Raw genomic sequence first — 18,930 nt, 5'->3', positions numbered from 1 at the left:
GTGTGCCTTTATATGACTGAGTTAAGTGTTCATATCCCACTCTCTGTAAATATCACCACGAAAGAATCCCGAATCAGACGGTGCCTGTAAGCAGCCTGTTAGTTAGTTGCCTTTCTTTGCTCCACTCGCTGCCCAAGTCACAGGTTTATCTTTAGAAAGTCTTTTTGCTCTGCTGTGACGACATTAAGGCGCTGTCCATAGCAACGGTCGCCGTGCCCACTGACTGCCACGGCGACTGCTGAACCCTCGCTGCTCATAATTGCCCAGGCCTTTGCAATTACAGTGCATAAGGTGTTGACATGCAGCCGCACGGCTGATCCAACCTTTGATAACCTTTTTAAACGGTGTTATGAATGCTTGCGGACAGAACAGAGTGTCTTCCTGACTTATTTTCTAGCTCTGTCTCTTTTTCTTACATTATGCTCATTTGTTTTGTTTTTTTTAAACAAATGCATGTATAATAGGAACACCAAGCCTGTGAGCAGACACGTTACAGGCCTTGTACTTCTTCGTCTATAGGGGCAACAAACACAGTGAAAGCAGCAGCTTTGTTTGTCTCTCTTTGTGGTTACTCAGTGTGAGATTGACTACGCGAGCAAATTAAAATGATGCTGCAATCAAAAATTGTAGCAATGATAGTGGAATATTTGCATGTGATCCACTAACAAAGCGCCACTTTGTGAACACAGAGGCAGGCAGTTTGTTTCAGTAATGACCATCACAATGTACCAAGAGCAGCGCAAATTAGCAGGTTGCAAACAGGCAGACTGATTAAGGGAGCACATAATCTACTAACAAGACAGGTGCTGCTTGTGTAATTGTAATGTGACAAACATGGGACAGAGTCAGCACAGATTTCCAGCGTGTGCTTCTCTCCAGAAAGAGCATATAGAGGACAGAGAATCGATATTTATTGATACAGGAGCATCAGAAAGTGAGCAGAACTGAGCTGGAAACGAGCTGCTTTGTTGCAAATAAGTTGTGTCTGACAGCTGACGGGATCATTATTATCATGACAAACAATAAATGCACACATGACACTCTGTAGGCAATAAACCTTTTTCTGCAAAATCTGAATTACGTTCAGTCAGTGGCATTCTGTCAGGGAAAGCAAGGCAAGCAGTGCTTGACCAGCGAAATCGAAAAATAGACATCAATTAAAATATAACAATATCTCTAGTCTTTTAATCTCGCATAGCGTCCTGTCATAAAGCTTCTGTTTGCATCAATCCTTTACATTACTCCCATCATGTGGCTGTAATTGGCTATTGTCGCTGGAAGCTCCGCTTTCCGTGGATCCCGTTGGAAACTGTAGCGCGTCTCCATTTCATGGAGCTGAGAGGCCAGCAGGTTTTTTTCCAGTAGCTTGCACATGTGCATTGTGGATAAACCTCCAGTCTTTCACGAGTGACTGACAGGAAACCGAGCTGTCACCAGCTCTGCTTTTCATGCTTTGTGCCCAGCAGAGCTAGCATTAGCAACTGGATGTTTTCTGTATTTTAGCCTTGATGATGGAGAGCAGAGGTCAAATCCAGTTTAATAAAACAGGCGAGTGGAACATGTGCAGCCTTAGTCATCACTGTCAGATTAGCATTTATGATAAATCCCCAGTTTAAGTTTAACAAGCAGTTTTCCCAACACATCTTCATTTTTCATTAATGCTTTTATCTGACAGTTAACCAGCAGTGATTTTTTTTTAAATGAATATATTTTAAAATAATTTTTCAAAAATCAAGACCCAGGCCTGTGTTTCTGAGCTCATTAGCAGCTTCTTTTCATATCCTTTATAGAATAAGATGAATTGCTGTAGATTAAACAGAGTATGACGTGTTTAAAATGAGCTCAAGTTTATTTACCACCGCTGGGGAACATTTTTCTCCAGAATAAATACTTTTATTTTTTATACATTATCTAGAACTTGCCAATACAACAGCTTTATGTGTAGTAAGGTGTTTTCATCCTGTACTATTGCTAAAGTAATACTTCTAAAAATATTTCTCCACCACTTCATGTCACCTAACAGTAAATTATTTTTGGTAATGCATCAAATCTTTATTTAGTTATGCGAGTATTAGTATTTTATAATTCTTCAGCCAAGAGTTGAGTACAGAAAAGTAAAGATGTCCATGCAGAGTACATGGAGGAATACAGCCAGGCAGCCGAAACGGTTTTAATCTGATCGAGTTTGTCCTTTTGGAATAAAATAGGCGGTTGGCGATGTCATCATCTCAGCATGCCGCTGCATCAGTGACACCTGAAAAACATTAATCTGCCACATCTCACATGTGTTTGTGTCACGTTAGCTGAATGTTGACAAATAGTTCAATATATTACGCAGCAGACAGCAAGAGCAAAAAAAAAAAGCAAAATGAAAATGAAAGGAGATTTTTGATATTGATGAGCTCCTGGTTAAACACAAGCAAATGGAGTTTTCGACGCCGTCTGACTTATGTTTACTTAACTGACTGTAAGTCTCCCCCTCCATTTTGGTCCTCAATAACAATATTGAGGACCAAAAATATGCTTCTAAACATTCAGAATCAGGACTCAGCTACAAACTAGAGGATGGACCTAAAGCTTTGGCGCTGTACGTGTTGACAGCAGCTTTTGCTGTCATTCCATATAATTAAACACTCCCAGCAGCCAAGTCAGGCTATAAGATGGCTGCGTTAGTCAGGAACAATAAGCTAAATAATGGTGCAATTTTTGTTTTGTGCTACAGCTGTGTATCTGATTCTTTCTCTGTTTTTATGGCTGTGTTGTGCCCCACAAAGTGCTGTAACAACAAAGGCTGATTTGAGTCATCTTGTCTGTTTGTAATCATTCTAAGTCCTTTTTTGGTCTTTTTTTATTCACTGTGATTATTTTATGATCAACGAAAGAATATTAGTAGTTCCTTTATACGTGTCTGGGACCTTGATGGCTAACAGGCCTCTGCCCATTAGACCCTTTGGGTAATTCTGCCATGATAAGTAGCAGTGTGTGTGTGTGTGTGTGTGTGTTTGTGTGTGTGTGTATGTGTGTGTTTCAAAAGTAATTCAGGAATAGTCGGATTGAGATAACGTTTCCTAAAGTTGACTGTGTATGTGTGCACGTGTCTGTGTGTACATGCATGTGTGTGTATATGCACACATGTGTGTGTGTGCGTGTGCATAGTGAGCTTATTCAACCAACGGCTATAGGCAGCATTGTGGTTGTCACAGCAACAAAAATCCCATCTCCCAACCTCGCAGATTCTCCTTCATTCCCCGTCATCTCATTCTGTGCTTGCATGTATGCAGAGTGTCTGTGTGCGTTTGTGTGTGTCTGTGTGTGTCCTTACAAACCTCCTCTGAGAATTCAGTGTGCTGAGTTAACAGAGAGGAAAGAGACAAGGAAAGATGGGGAGTGTGTGCGAGAGCGCGGCAGAGGAAACAGAAATAAATTGCTGTGCTGACCTATATTCTCGAATCCCGCAACCAGACAGTTCAGCGGCACAGATGTTCCCCCCCATCCCCGTGTTCCTGAAACCCTCCGCTGTGAAATCCAGCCACAACTCACCGACCGCATGGACGGCAGCGGCTCTGATTGTGTCTCACGTACGCCGTGCATCAGCGGGTGGTGTTTTTATTTGTTTGTGTGCGCTGCTGCAAGCATGTGTGGGAGGATCTGCACTGATTTATTTTAGTGTTTAAAGGAGCACTTCACAGATTTTCGTCTCCATGTGTCAGAGTATGGACGCCGTTATACACTTGTCAATAATCTGCATCTTTTCATCCCTCCAAATCCAGAACGTGATGATGCAAGCACCTGCCTGAGCAGCAGCGTCTAATCTGTCTACCAGACTCAACCTGCACTCTCATCATGCTTTTTGTGTTTTGGGACATTTTTATGTATTTTGTATTATTATAGAAATACTCCCTTTTGCCTCGTAGAATCGTAACCCATTACAGAAAATCATATTTCCAACTTTTTCAGTTTGCTTTTGTTTCTTGAATTTTTCTTATTCATTTATTTTGTGTCTATGTGTGCTTTTGTGCCACTTTCACCATCCAGGGTGTCTTTGTGTGTCTCTTTATGTCCCTTTGTGGTCATCTTGGGACTCTCTGTTGTTGTTACAGTACATGTGTGATTATTTTGTCTTTTCTTGGTCATTTCTTGCATCAGGAAAAGAGCCATTTAACCCAAACCGCAATTATTCGTAAATTTAGAAAAAATAAAAACACAAAGCCCTCAAACTGTCGTCTGTATCCTTGTAAATCTGTTTCTTCATACTTCTGTTTCCTTGCAGTTGTTTCATTTTTTTTCAGCTCATTTGCCTTTTAAAACAATATAGGAGTTATTACATAACTGTTTGTTTTCTTTAATATATCATTTTAGTCAGAGAAACTGACTTTCTTTCTCTTATGTAAGAAAAACTATAATAAGTTAACTTTACACCAGCTGTAAGGGGAGAAATAAGACATGCTGCATGTTACAAATCTGGATATTAATCTTAGCTATTAGTCAGAGATGCACCGACAGAGTGGCCTCTGAACAGAATCGGCTGGTTTTTGGCTGACTGGCTGTGAGTGGTTGATGAGCTGTCGCAGCCTGACGTGCACCTGTTTTCCTTCTCAATTCAATTCAATTCAATTTTATTTATATAGCGCCAAATCACAACAAAAGTCGCCTCAAGGCGCCCCCAAGGTGCCTCTCTCACCCCAACCGGTCGCAGCAGATGGCCCCGCCCCTCCCTGAGCCTGGTTCTGCTGGAGGTTTCTTCCTGTTAAAAGGGAGTTTTTCCTTCCCACTGTCACCAAAGTGCTTGCTCATAGGGGGTCATATGATTGTTGGGTTTTTCTCTGTACCTATGAAGCGCCTTGAGGTGACTTTTGTTGTGATTTGGCGCTATTGTGTAAATACTTACGCTATTGTGTACTCCACACACATGGAGAGATGCCAAACTGCCTTTCACTGTTCTTGTAACAGTGACAATAAAAAGCTATTCTATTCTATTCTATATTAATAAAATTGAATTGAATTGAATTGAAAACTGAAACTGTTGCACCGCACATGGCAACAGGATTGTTCCACTCGGTAAACTATGTGGAAAAAAGTGCTTGGACACCGACGCTTTACACCTACAGGAGCTCCTCATTCATGCAAATCCATCCCATGATGCTCTAAGATCACAACTGCTGTGTTGATGTTATTTTCAGAGGAGGTTTGGAGGTCTTTAAACTCAGCACTCAGCGACCCCACTGTGTGGGTCCTAAATGGTTTCCCTTTGGAATAACAGCACTTACAGTTGATCATGGAATATCTAAGAGGGAAAGATTTGATGATGTGGCCCAATACTTTTGTCCATAAATAGCGCAGCTGTGCAAGCACAGCATATTAATCTGAGAAATAATATTTCTTCTGTGGAAGAAAGTGACATATTTGAGGGCTGTGATTCTCACACAGTGGCTGATCATCAGCTAGTGTGTCATCCGTCTCCTCGTGCTCATAGCTCTGCCAATCAGAATCATCCTGTTTTAAACAACACACCAACCGCAGCGCTGGTTTGTTGTTTGGCAGGTGACCACACTGCGAGGACAAGTGAAAGAATTACCTGGCATAGTTAACAAGTCCAGTCATGGATCTGTTGCTTACATGTGGGTGGAGCTAACACAATACCACGAAAACATAAAGTTCTGCATGTACCTGTTACTGACTGCTGCATACAGACTAAAAAAATACCATAATTTCACTCACCAAAGCTGATGCTCGTGTGTGGACTGTTCCACACAGCAACACCAGACTATTTCAGATCATCTCAGTAAAATGCTCCAAAAGGCCCCAACTGTACAAACAAAGCAGTTTGTGACTCATGGAGGATGAAGGGATGAAGCAGACAGCCACCTGTGTCTGACACGTGTCCGTAAGACACCCCCAACACCCCCCCGCACAGAGGTGGGAAACATGTAAGATAAAGAGATATGCTGTCATTCAGTTTTTACTTACAAATACTCAATTAGTCGGTGTTTTATTATAGACATGAAATAAAAATTCCATTAAAGAAAAACTACACAACTCATTATGTTTCCTCTCATTTGTATTTCTTAGAGTGAAAATTCAAATCAGCCAAAATCAGATTTGGCAGATCGGACTGTAAGAAGTGCTTCTCTGCTGTTGCCACGCCTATTTTTTCAATACCCTTCCTATTAGTCTAAGCTGAGAGCGGGTGTTGGAATGAACGGTTGTGTGCATGTTTCTGCTTATCACATTTAAATGAAAAAGCACCTCTCCATAAAGGCAACAGCTTCGCTTATGTGCCTGTAATCTAAGAACAATAGCATGCAGACATCCACTCATGAGATGAGTGCAGGGAGGGGGGCTGGGCAGAGGGGTCAGAGGAAATGATGGGGTTGCTGAGTAATTGCTTTGTATTTCAGATGGGTGAGTGAACTCTGAGGCAGGAGATTACATGCAGCGTCGTGAAAAGAGTCATCCTCTAACCTGGTTTAGGCCAGCTGAGAGAGACACTGAGAGTGTGTGTGTGTGTGTGTGTGTGTGTGTGTGTGTGTGTGTGTGTGAGAGAGAGAGAGAGAGAGAGAGAGAGAGAGAGAGAGAGAGAAAAGCTTTGTTTTCCTGTGTGTTTGTGTCTATTATGAGTGTGTATAACAGTGCAATAGCATTTTTGCAGTGTGTGCTTGTGGAAGTGTGAAATTGTGTTTTTCCTCTGTCCGTGGATTTCTGCACTCACTGATTTGGGCACGAGTTTACAAACCTTTATTTATACTTAATAACTCTGCATGTAAACAGCACGGAGCTATTGTTAATGGTCAACAATAACAGGGAACATAATCCTGTCAGGACCAATATAGTATGAATGTACATTACTGAAGTTCTGTCTGTAAGTGTGGTGTGTGTTCGAAGAGCTAAAAGATCAGAGCAGAGGCGCCTAGGACCCTCTCAGAGAACAAAACAGGCATCAGTGACAACAAACGCGGCATCTGTTGAATCAGAAACAGTTTAACTAGCACAAAACAAAGGAGGTGAGGTGGAGGTGGGTTGCAAAGCAGCAGAGACACTAGAAACTGTATGCAGGCTGAAGCAGTTTAGATACTAAACCCAGTATGAGATTTGTGAGTAGAATTTCTTTAAAGTTGAGCTAAGAGGGCCGTACGCTCCAGGTGTGCTTTTTAGCATAAACTATATGATTGCAATGTCTTATTCTTCTGTCCTGATTCCAGCTGCTTCCTTATTCACACACTGTCACAGTTTTACGTTGGCTGCTCTTCCTGATGCAACCTCAAACTGACTTGTGTCTCCTCTGAGGATCAAACTCTGCATCTTTCACTTGTTAGGCGCTACTATACATCAAATAAATCTAATTTAAAATCATTAAAATTACTTTTACACTTTCATGTTATTTGCTTAGCTGGCTAGTAATGAATAATGTAATGTGTTCCATATAAAAATGGGGAACGTCCCTGGAAATTAATATATTAGTAAAGGTTTTACACAGCAGACAAGATTTGTGCAAAATATTTTTTACTCACCTATTCTTAATGGAGCTGTTCAAACCAAAAACATAATTTTAAAGGACAAATTTTCAGATTTTTTTTGGATATGACCAATCAGATCGCTCCATTTGGCAACACGGGCAGAAGTAGCTCAAAAAACACACGGGTAGTGAATTTTCAAATGATATAGAAATAGTAAAATAGCACTGTTCTACCTCAGACACACAGACGCTGCTCTGGTTTATAACTGGCTGTCTGAAATGATTTGTCTGCCTCCTCAGATGTGGTCCCAACTCTGTCAACACGAGCCCACTGACATCCGCCTTCTCCGGAGAATTGGATGAACCCAGAATCTCCGTTTCATTCTTTTCTTGAGTAGAAAAATCGGGACCAGCTCATCATCTCTTCACGTTGACTCAATTTTTTGGGCCGTTTTTTAAAACGACACATTTTTTTACAAAAAGGCAAACCATTTGGTTTGTTTATATGTTACACAACAAATTTACATCCAAAAAATTTGAAAATCTTATTTAGCTCAGCTCTCCAGTAATTCAAATCACTTAAAAGTATTCTTCAAATAAGCAGTCAGCTCATCACTTCTGCTCTTCCCTGTTAGAAATGGGCAAATAAGCCCCTCCCCTCTGTGGTCTTAGGACATTTGTGAAGCATCTGCAAAGGCCCCCAATTGTACCGAGTTTGTTCCACTGTTTTCTGCCCTATTCTGTTCAAGCAGGCGATGTAATTAAGCATTAGAAATGCTTTTCCACTTGCCATTTACCGCTGGGGAATTTGCAGTCAGAGCCGGCAGGGATTAAACTTGCTGGTCAGAAAAAGAGTGCAAATGGTATATTGATTAAGCACTGATGCTGTATTGAAAGGCTATGCCGATAAAGAGGCAGGAGGGTAGAGGGGAAGCCTGTTGGTCTAAGGATGACTGTGACTCTGACTGATAGATACAATAATAAAAGGCTCGCCAAAGCACTAGGCTGTACTGTGAAGTCAGACGTGTTACTTGACTGAGAGATTTGAAAGTTTTCTCGTACACCTGTGCCTGACCAAAATTCAAATAAAGTCTTTGAATTTCAATTTGTTTTGAGCGGAGATGGTTCTAACCTATCTATGTCAGTCGAGTTGATAAAGACCACCAGCAGCCTAACAGGGCCACTGAGCCAGAGCCTCATTATCCATTTTCTTCTGCTTATCCAGTTCAGGGTTGGGGGTCTAGTTAATTCATTGTATGACTAATTAATTACTGTTATTATTAAAAGATGTTAAGGAATGTTATAACAATCCCCACGCTCCTCCACAAACATCCATCAGTATCAGCATTTATAATAGCTGACAAATTCTAATTTAAAAAGTAAGGACTTCATCCGTGTTCTGAGTGTTGACGTGGCACAGCTTGTCCACCAGAGGGCACTCTACATGTTCCTGCTAGCAACAAGTACAACAACCAGAAGCTTTTTAACAGTAGCCTACCATTTGTGCTCTTAGCTAAATATTAGTGGGCTATATTTTGCTAACTGCATTCAAAACTTTTTTGCACTACACCTAATTCAAGTTCAAAGTTCTCCACCAATTTCAGATTCAATATCGGCATTTATGGATGTCATAACTTGGGTTTTAGTTGTGCAACCGCTGTAGTACACAGATGAGAGCAGCATGAGTGTAAAAATGGGGACTGAGTTGTTAAACTGTCTTTATTCATCACAGCATTCCCTGCTCTGTCTCTCTGCCTTGTCCTTCAGTTACATCATGCTGACATCTCACAACAATGAACAGATTTATTCTTTTCTGTCCGTTTCCTTTAATGATTCATTCACTCTGGTGTGTCTCTCTTCCGGCCTCGTCATTCTGTCACATCTGTCTGTTTTTTTGACATTAATTACAGGCACTCCAGCATTAAAGGAAGGTCTCCAAGTTCAAACCCTTTTCAAACTGTCCGGCCTTTCATGCTTCTCACTGGCAGCAGATGTGGAACGTTGGAAGTAATGAAAGCAATTAAGAACTGAAGAAAGCCTTTTACATACAAGACCAAAGCAAAGCAGAAAAAAACACAAGTGTTATGAAACAAGACTGGTTTCTGTTACTTAACTTTTGCAGGCCACATTTTTATGTCCATACAAAACCATTTCCTGCCTTGGAACGTCGGAGTGAACACAACATTTTTCCCCAACTTACTTACTTAATTATTAATATTCAAATTGTATCCGTGCTAACTTATGCAACACTTTGCGCTTTTCACATGAAAACAAAAACAAATTACCATCCATTGTTGAACTTTTAATTATTGTAACTGTATTGTACATTGATGTATACATGGCTTAGCATCTTGCTAAAATCCAACCTTAATCAGACTATAAAACATCACAAATGTGATCTGTGACATGCTTGAATGACCAAAAATCCACAAATATTGATTGAGAAAAGCAGATATTATAAGCATTTTTGAGCTATTTTTAAGTGTATGAAGCCATTAATCAGCTTTTAAAATCTGCTTTGAAATTTGCAGGATCACTTCTTCTTTAAACATGAAACACTTCATCACGCCGCTTGTTACTGACTATCCAATACCCGCTGCAGACACAACACAGCAGTTCCTCGCTGTGGGGTCCGACTCGCACAGATGCCCGTTGCCATGTGTTCTGTCAGCAGAGGGCTAGTGAGATGAAGCTGCTGCAAAACCATGAATGAACGTTGTAAAAATCCCCAAATCCAGACTCAAGCAGAAGCCACGTGATGCGGCTCAGCGTGTGGCCTGTTTGACCTCCACCTGCTGGGGACCGAACATGGATGCGAGGACGAGGCAACCTAACGCGATCTCGAGGCAAGACGTGAGGCAAGGTTACATTAAAATGCAATTGCAAAGCTCGTACTGGACTGTGTCGTGATAAACATTAGCCTGCATCTCTTAGCATCTGAATAGCTCAGCACACACACACACACACTTTTGCATTATCACTGGCCTTTGCTTGAATTTCAAAGACACAATCTGTTCTCCCTTGTGATGATGATTTTGAGGCTGGCGTTGCTCTCCCCCTGCACTCGCTCTCTACCGTGTTCACAAACACACACCAACCTCCCAAGGGCAAAGGGATGGAAGCACCTGTGGCCTGTCTGATTAACAGACATTTTCCACAGCAGATGTGTTTTCATCAAAGGATAAAACAAGGATTTGTGTATGTAGACATATAGATACTGTTGGATCCTTAGAAGGACAAAGTGAAGATTGCTACTTCAGTCCCAGTTTGATACCAAAGGTAGTGGAGGCACCACAGATGACGCACAGACATGTTTGTCCTTGTGAATAAAAAAGGCGACTTATCTAAGTAGCTAAAAGGACCGAACGGACATCCCAGTGCAGTCTTTGGCTATTTTGTCAAATAACTATGACATCTGCATCTCTGGACATTTGTACAAGGAACCCAAACTCCAAGTGAGCTTCCAAATGTGGTAAAAGCAGAGCCCTCATATGAAGAGAGGCAAGCAATTCAAGGAATCTATGGAAGGATTCTTATATTTACATCTGTATTAACTATTAATCCTGTTGCACTGGCGCAGACGCACCACAGTGTCTTCAAACGTTCTTGTGTACTTCAATAATGTCTATACAGCAAATCTGACAGCAGATTCATAGAGAGCAACAAACAAATGATAAACGGTCTGTTTTAAAAAGATGTTCAGTCCGTTCTGGCGAACTCGATCGAGCTTTTCCAAGTCGCACCTGTGGCTCTTATGTTTTTGTCTCAGACTCCTAAATAGACCTGATTTGCAGGAGATATTCCTGTAATACTTAAAGCAAAGCAAGCAAAGCCCATTTTATTACTGCATCTGTGTAATGCTACAGTTAAGCTTCATAATAAAAAAAATTTAAGTAACCCATTTTACCAAGAAATGTGGCATTTTCATGGTCCACAAAAGCCACAAATGAGCATGACGCATCAGATATTCGTTTGAAGTGTGAGTATTTTTATCTGCTCTGGTATTTAAGAGTTTCCCTGTTTTCTTGGAAAGATTTTTTTTTCTAAATCATCGCTAAAGGATCAAAGTGTTTGAAGAAATCCAGCAGAACATGTACACCAGCTGATGCTGCACAGAGTTTGACATAACTTGATGATTTCGTAATGGAGCAAATCAGTCTAACGAGATCAGCTGCTCTTTGTCTTTAACCCAAACCTGTTAACACCATGAACAGCACGAAAAATATATATATATATATTTCTGCTGCTCCTGCACTGCATTATGTTCACTTTAAAAATGTCAATATTTGTCCACAAAATCAAAACAAAGTAACTCATGTTCTGTTAAAATTGCTACTTTTCACCTGCATCGTAATCTTTTTATTTCAGCTTTATTTATATAGCAAAAAATCACACCAACAGAGTTTGTGAGGTTGATGTTCCGTCAGTGTGAGAGGACAGTTAGCAACGCTAACAATGACGTGAAATTGGAATTTGAGGAAACTGACTCAACTAGTTCATTTTAATAACGACTAACTCAATTTAGCGATAGCGCCACAAATAAGTAAAAAGCCGTGTCCAAACACAAGGACATGATGGACACGGCTTTTTACTTCTAGTACGGGGTAATCCGAGCTTGGATCCATGTGCTTCCCAGACTGTATGTAATACTGTAGGAGCAAAAATAGATGATCCTCAGCTCTAAACATTCAGAGTGACAGCCTGCAGGAAAAACCCAAAGTTCTACACTGCGCTCACAGCTGGGAGCTGCCCCCTGGGGGAGCTGCAGACTTGTTCTGATAACACTTTAAATTAGCATTCCCAGCAGCAATCATCGCAGTCATGTCAATAAACAAATATTGCATACCATAAACTTTATATTTAAATACTTTCCTTCCTAATTTTGAGCTGTAAAACAGATACAGATACATGAGCAATATGGTGAGCTGATAAAACATGTTTTCCCATCACTATGTTGTAACTGCGACTCCCTGACAGTAGTTTTTAAATACACACAGAGGCTTGTCAAAATTCAGTTGTATCGTCCTTTGCCTAGAATACAACAGAAGAAGGACGGGCAGAGCGTTTATCGTGACAGAGAGGATGCTGGGATTGACTGAGATGGAGCCAGATGAGCCCAAAGGAAGCTGCAGAAACACAAAGACTACAGACACAAGCAAACACATATTCCACTCCCCAACCGCTTGCCAAGTGGTTGCTGGACGTTGCTGGCTGCCAGCAGAGGAAATGAGCTGCACCACTGCAACCAACGCATTTCAAAAGGCGGAACTTTTATTTTCAAAAGCAAACTTCTCAGTTTCTGCTTTGACACTTTTAAGAGGTTTCAAACTGCTTGCAGAGTATCATCAGACATGCTGTCATTTTCCATACTGACTGCTGCCGACTGCAGCAATCTGCAGGCAGCCTCGTACACCTCTTTAGTACCAAATTAATGGCAGCAGCCTCCAGCCACTCGCCAACCAGTCACAGTCATTTTTCCCTAAAGACCAGCGGCTGCGTGTGAGGCCTTTGATTACGGACAGCAAGGTGAGACGTGCTGCTTTGAACATTAAGATTTAATTGTGATGTTTTTTGTCACCCTGCTGTTTCCAAAGAAAGAGAATCTGCTAGATGGGGTCGACCTCAGGTAATTAGAGTAATAAATCCTTTACGCTGTCTGATTTCAAGGGCAGTTCTTTTGATTGCTGGAACGGTTCAAGGTAATAAATGTGCAAAGAAAGGAAGAAAACAAATCATACTGTGCTAAATAATGTTATGTAGTATTACACTACCAGGTCTATAGCATGATGTAGCATGATGCTACGTGCTAACAGCTTTAGTTGAACTTTAGGTCTGATGAGAGTCCTGATCAGAACAACAACGTAAACGTTTCCGAGCTGCGTGATTACATAAAGCATCCGTGCACGACGGGAATGAACACAAATTCCCACCTGACAAAAAAGTTCCTGTTAAGCTTTGAAAACAAGTTGTGACCAAAGATTTTCAGGTCTACAAATAAATGAGAATAAAACAGAGCTAAAAAAGCAAGCGACAGTGATCTTTTGATCTTTTCTATTAAATACAGACAGTTTCACGTAAGGATTTGGCTGACAGTGAAAAGCACTGTGACGCGGATCATTTTGGACTTTTTCTGACAGATTATGGGTGTTTTCTTGCCGGGGCCCTTTGCGGCGGCACCCCACTGTGCGCTCGCAGTGGTTGCGTAGAAATAAATGAGGGTCCTGGATTTTCTGACACAGCTCTATTGTGGTTCTAAAAGCAGCCAGGAAAAGCACCGCTCCCCAGAATAAAACCCAGCCGAGAAAAGTTATAAAGCAAAAGCCGTGCTAAAGCGTAGACGGATGAAAAATGGCAAAACTCGCTACAAAAGCAACCGGTTTTTTATTACAGCATTAAAACGGTGACATTTTGGTCAGAGCTGCCTTCCTCACATGCTACAGACCATACATTGTAAGCTTGTCTTCCTCCATGCTTGACTGCACACAAATCCCAAAGCTGACAACAGACTGACGCGAACTTCTTCCACAGACACGATGAGCACAGTCGTGTCCTCCTTGAAAAACTGTCACTTTTTTTTTCAAATTCCTGCTTGCCTTAATTTTTTTTAATCCTGTGATATTCCATTAGCTTCACCATTTTAGCTATAAAGAACCAGTTCAGACCACACCCATATGAAACCACCACAGCAGTAGAAGGGGTTCCCACGTTTCTCCAATCACCAGAACAAAAATGTACTTTATCACCTATACAACAAATCTGATGTTATCTTTGCAGTTATAGTAGGAATTTTCTTTTATTTCATTGATGTTTCTGAGAGTTTTTGTTACATATAGCTGAAATGTGGCATGATTATACTGTTTATAAATCCACCCCTGCAAATCAGAATCCCAGAGGAAATTATGTGGTAGTTCCAAGACAGTAAGAACAGTAACTAACTAAACTACATTTAATAATAACACCAATTTACAAAGTTACCAAATATAGCAAAAGAGCTCTAATAGATACAAATAGCTCTAATTATAAATATATAGTATATGACTCAAATGAAATATATGACGTGCCCCTCTTATACTGGACTTTGCTATTTTCTTTTCGAGGATGTGCAAATAGTAAGTTGTGTGCAAAAAATGCACCTCTTTGCAGTCATTTTTCCTCTTGATAGCTGTTTCATGATCACTTTGTCTCTTTGTCGATGTTTCACAGAAGCCTGATTGCCCAAAAGCTCCTGGGGCTTTAGGACTGATGTGGAGCACATATTAAATTTGATTCCATCTGGTCATTTTTCTCTGTAGAGTTTTTAGCCTCTGCCTTTGGCCATTTTACACCTCTTTGTAATTGTACATCCACAATCTTTTCAAATCTTTTTGATGCTATATGCTTCTTTTTATGGTTGTTTTGCATCTCTTTAATATTATTTTGTGTGTCTTTGTAACAGATGTCCATCTCTTTGTAGCTAGTTTACAACCTTCATGTCACTTTTTTGTGCCGTTTTGTAGTTGGAGCTGTTTTATGACTCAGATCATTTTGCATGTTTCTGCAGCTCTTTGCATCTACCCTGCATCTCTTCAGGGTCACGTTACATTGTGTTATGGAAGTTTGGGATCTGTCTGTAGCTGTTATGGATCTCTTTTTAAATACTCTCCATCTCTCTGTCACAATTTCTGCCTCCTCTATGTGCATTTTGTATATCCGAAGCTATTTTACATCTCTTTATGGCATTTTTGCATCTCTTTATATTTATTGTCCATATCTTTGTAACTGTTTCTACTTTCTGTATTGATGCTTTGCATCTCTATTTTGAGCTTATTTGTAGCTGTGGGCGTTTTATTTTTCTGTGCATTCGTTTTGCGTCTATGATCTCTTTGCATATCTTTATGGTTATTTTGCATCTCATTATCGACATCTTATTTCTCTCTGTAGCTATTATGCACAGTCTCTTTATGGACGTTTTGTATTTTTGCATAACTTTTATGTTTATGGTTGTTTTGTTTCTCCTTTCTCCAGTGATTTTACATCTCTTTATGGACACTTTGGATCTCTTTGTGGGTTTTTTTTTGTGGTGGTCTAACGGACCTATGTTCCCCTTAGCCTTGTGCACAGCAGGCCCTTCAGTAATCCTTCCATTCTTTATTGTAATGGTGAAGGTATTGTTGTGAGTCATAAGCTTAACTTGGTGAACTCTACAGAAACCCAATAGATCTCCTGTAAATCAAAGGTTGTTCAGCCATGACCATGCTTCTGCTTCCTGTCTGTTAAATATTTCCATATTTTTGCTCATTTCTCCAGTTTTACACTCCGCTCCTCCGACCTGGTTATCTTTTCACACTGATATGAGAGCACATCAGAGTCACCGGGCAATGTAGGCCAGGTGCAAACAACATATATACTGACATCCAACCTGTTATTCTCTTTCCATGAGCCGGTCAGAGCGCTGATAACGAGAGCCTGGGGACCAGGCTGAGGCTGCTTTGTGTAATGGAGAGAAGGAGGAGTGTTTATAAGGTTCCTCAATTACTTATTAAATATTTGAATACATAAAGTTATACTAAATCCAAAGATGGATATGTGGCTAAGCGTTGTTTCGAGTGGGTAAGGTTGGATCACTAAACCCCCAGAAGTTTGCACTTGTATTTAAAAAAGATGGATTAGTTTGTGCATTTCATACTACTAATCAACTGAAATCACATTTGTTATATATGGTCATAAACCATGTATAGCCAATGTGATTTGGTCATAAACTCCAATGATTTTGACATGGCAGGTCTACACAGCTTATAATGTTACATGACCAGCTGTAACATTATAAGATAATAATGATAATAATGATAATTACAATAAATTGTGGTTTAACACCACTGAAAGCCGTGAAATTGGCATTTCTAAGTGGAAATGACCCTCTAAGATTTCAGAAGCATCAGATTTTGTGCTAGCTGATTCTCTTTTCGTCTCTGAAGTGCTGCTGTTCCTTCTAAGCGCCACAGGAAACAACCAAACTGATATTCACTGTGGGTGTGAGGAGGCGCCTGACATCAGACCTACATATACCTGTGAGTGTGCAGCTGTGTTCAGGCGCACACAGACATATTGTGCAGGGTGGTAAGCCGATGATGAGCATGTACAGCCCTCTCAGCCCTTCCTCCCCCCCATCCTCCCTCCCTCTCTCCCCTATAATCGCTGGGCTAATTGACCCAGCCAGATTTGGCAACAGGCTTATTAGAGTCATTTCACACAACAAGCAATGACCTACGCAGACGGCGCAGCGGTGACTATGTTCTCCCCTAAACATCCGCACACAGAAATGAGCTTTAAACACATTTCATCACCAATGATGAAACATCGACATCTCCAGTTTCTTGCAGAAAAAAATTATCCAGTGCCCCAGATTTTTTTTTCCTGCAGCCAGCGGAGAGAACGTGAAGCACAACATGTTTTCCAAACAGGGCAGTCTTATTTTTCACAGACAAAAGCCTCCTTTCTGCTTGTTTCTGAGTGCGTCCTCGGGCTTAACTTCCCCGTGATTGCGGTGAAATTTATGGGCACCGCATTGGTGTCGTTCAGCAGCCTACCTGCAGGTAAACAAGGTAGGTGTCTGGCAGTAGGAGCAGGTGTCCGTGGGAATGTGTTCGTGCGTTTTTGTGTGATGATTAATCCGTCAGCCGTCCCCCAAATATCTGCTGGTTCACAGTGTGTGTGTGTGTGTGTGTGTGTGTAGCCTGCAGACCTTACCGCTGTGCGCGCTGAACCAGCGGGGTGCGATGTGCAGGGGCAAGGTGTCAGCCAGCGACCCCCGGGACCCCAGATACAGCACCCCGTCCGTGTGGTGCCCTCCGCCCCCAGTGTCCTGGTAGCCGGTCCCGTGAGGGGCCGCGGTAGTGCCCCCTGACCCCCCTCCGGCTCGATCCGAGTCCGTTCCTCTTGGGGTGTAGAAGCCGAAGGGCACGGCGGGACTGTGCTCGATGCCCATCCCAGCCACGGAGCTCACCGAGCGGCTCCGCAGGCCCATGGTGCCGCTCGGCCGGTAGTGACCAAAGTGGGCCGAGGGTGGCACCGCGCTGTCATCCGTAGAGACACCGGGAAAAGCACCCCGGGGCCGCCCCGCCGTGCTCTGCTTTCCCCCCATCCAAAGCGGGGAGAGGAGTGGGTGGGGGTTCTGGGTGGGTACAGGAGGGGGCTCGGCTCGATCCGCAAAGGGCAGGCTGTGCCCCCCTCCCCTCGCTCCTGTCTGTCTGTCGGCCTGCCTGCCTGCCTGCCTATCCGTCCGTGTGTGTCGGCAGGCTCGTCAGCTCTGACTCTCCGCAGACGCAACAGCCCGTTTCCCTGCTGAGCGGAACATGAGCCAGCCCTGACGTCTGGATTCACCTCACCCGCACACACCACCGGGAGGGACGAGCGGAGAGCGTTTGACTGACGCCGAAATCCGCGCTCCGCGAACAGATGCGCGCGCCGCGCTGCTGCCCTGCTGTCCCGGCTGGTTAACGCGGCTGTCTCATCGCAGGCGGCCGGCCCGGATCACAGCAGCGCCGCAGTGTTCCCTCCGCTGCTCTGCCCTCATCTGATCTCAGACATCGTGACAACTGTTGCTGTCTGTCTGACCGCCAGCAAAACGACGGTCTGTCTCTGACACACACACGCGCGCACACACACACAAATAAATGACGTCGTCCGTCCGGTCTGGTGGGCTCGCTTTTTTTCCCACCCCCCGGAGATCGGGGTCACAGTGAAGCCGCTCCCCTGCGCTCAGTTCGGCGCTCCTCTCCGCTCCGCCTCAGCCGCTGCTGCTGCTGCCGGCCAGACAATGGACGCGCTCAGTGCGCAGGCTCGGATCATAAATACAGACAGTATGGGAGACACATGCACGCCGTTTCTAATTCCCCGACATGGGATTGGCCTGTTTTTCTTTCTTTTTTTCACATGTTGGATTATGGGGCATTTTAGGACAGGACAGGTGTGACGGTGGTGGAGGGGGAACACGCCAGGTAGCCGAAAGAAAAAACAAACAAACAAAGGAAACAAAAGAACTGACATAAATATACATAAAGACAGAATCGTTTTAAACTGCTCTGACAGATCGCTCGTTAGTTATCGTGCAGTATCTGGCCTGTCACAGATATATCGGCTCCAGCTATGAAGTTTCCACACTATCAGATACCTAACCCACTTTATGGTTATCGTGGTATCGTGTTGGATTTTGGACGAATTAAGGAATAACTATCTATATGAGAAATTAAAAAGTGTCACCAAACAGTCTGAAAATGATTTAAAAATCCAGTTAAGTCTTTAAGTTCTGATGATTTTCATGGTGGGCTGACCTTACAGCAGCATTAATATGTTTAATTCCACTGACATCCTTTCAGTTCACCTTTGCAAGGTAAAAGATGCAGCAGGATGTGGACCGAACCACTTTGAGGTTTATGAAGGGGAGTCCTTGTTTGTTAAAACTTTGAACTCTATTGTTTTTACAACTACAGAGCTGTATA

The 18,930-nt window shown here is 42.3% G+C and overlaps 1 protein-coding gene across 1 annotated transcript in view; it reads right to left on the bottom strand.

Moving 5' to 3' along the window:
- znrf1 (zinc and ring finger 1) overlaps window positions 1–18,268 on the bottom strand; it is a 64,110-nt gene extending 45,842 nt beyond the window's left edge. Inside the window, exon 1 of the mRNA XM_003439400.5 lies at window positions 17,180–18,268. Coding sequence (XP_003439448.1) covers window positions 17,180–17,573 — 394 coding nt within the window. The 5' untranslated portion in view covers window positions 17,574–18,268. The remainder of the gene's footprint in view (window positions 1–17,179) is intronic.
- Between the last annotated feature and the right edge of the window lie 662 nt (window positions 18,269–18,930).

The sequence above is a fragment of the Oreochromis niloticus genome, linkage group LG7 (genome assembly GCF_001858045.2).
Source record: "Oreochromis niloticus isolate F11D_XX linkage group LG7, O_niloticus_UMD_NMBU, whole genome shotgun sequence".
NCBI lineage: Eukaryota > Metazoa > Chordata > Actinopteri > Cichliformes > Cichlidae > Oreochromis > Oreochromis niloticus.
Note: the sequence above shows the minus strand (reverse complement) of the source record. Positions and strands in the feature narration are given on the sequence as shown.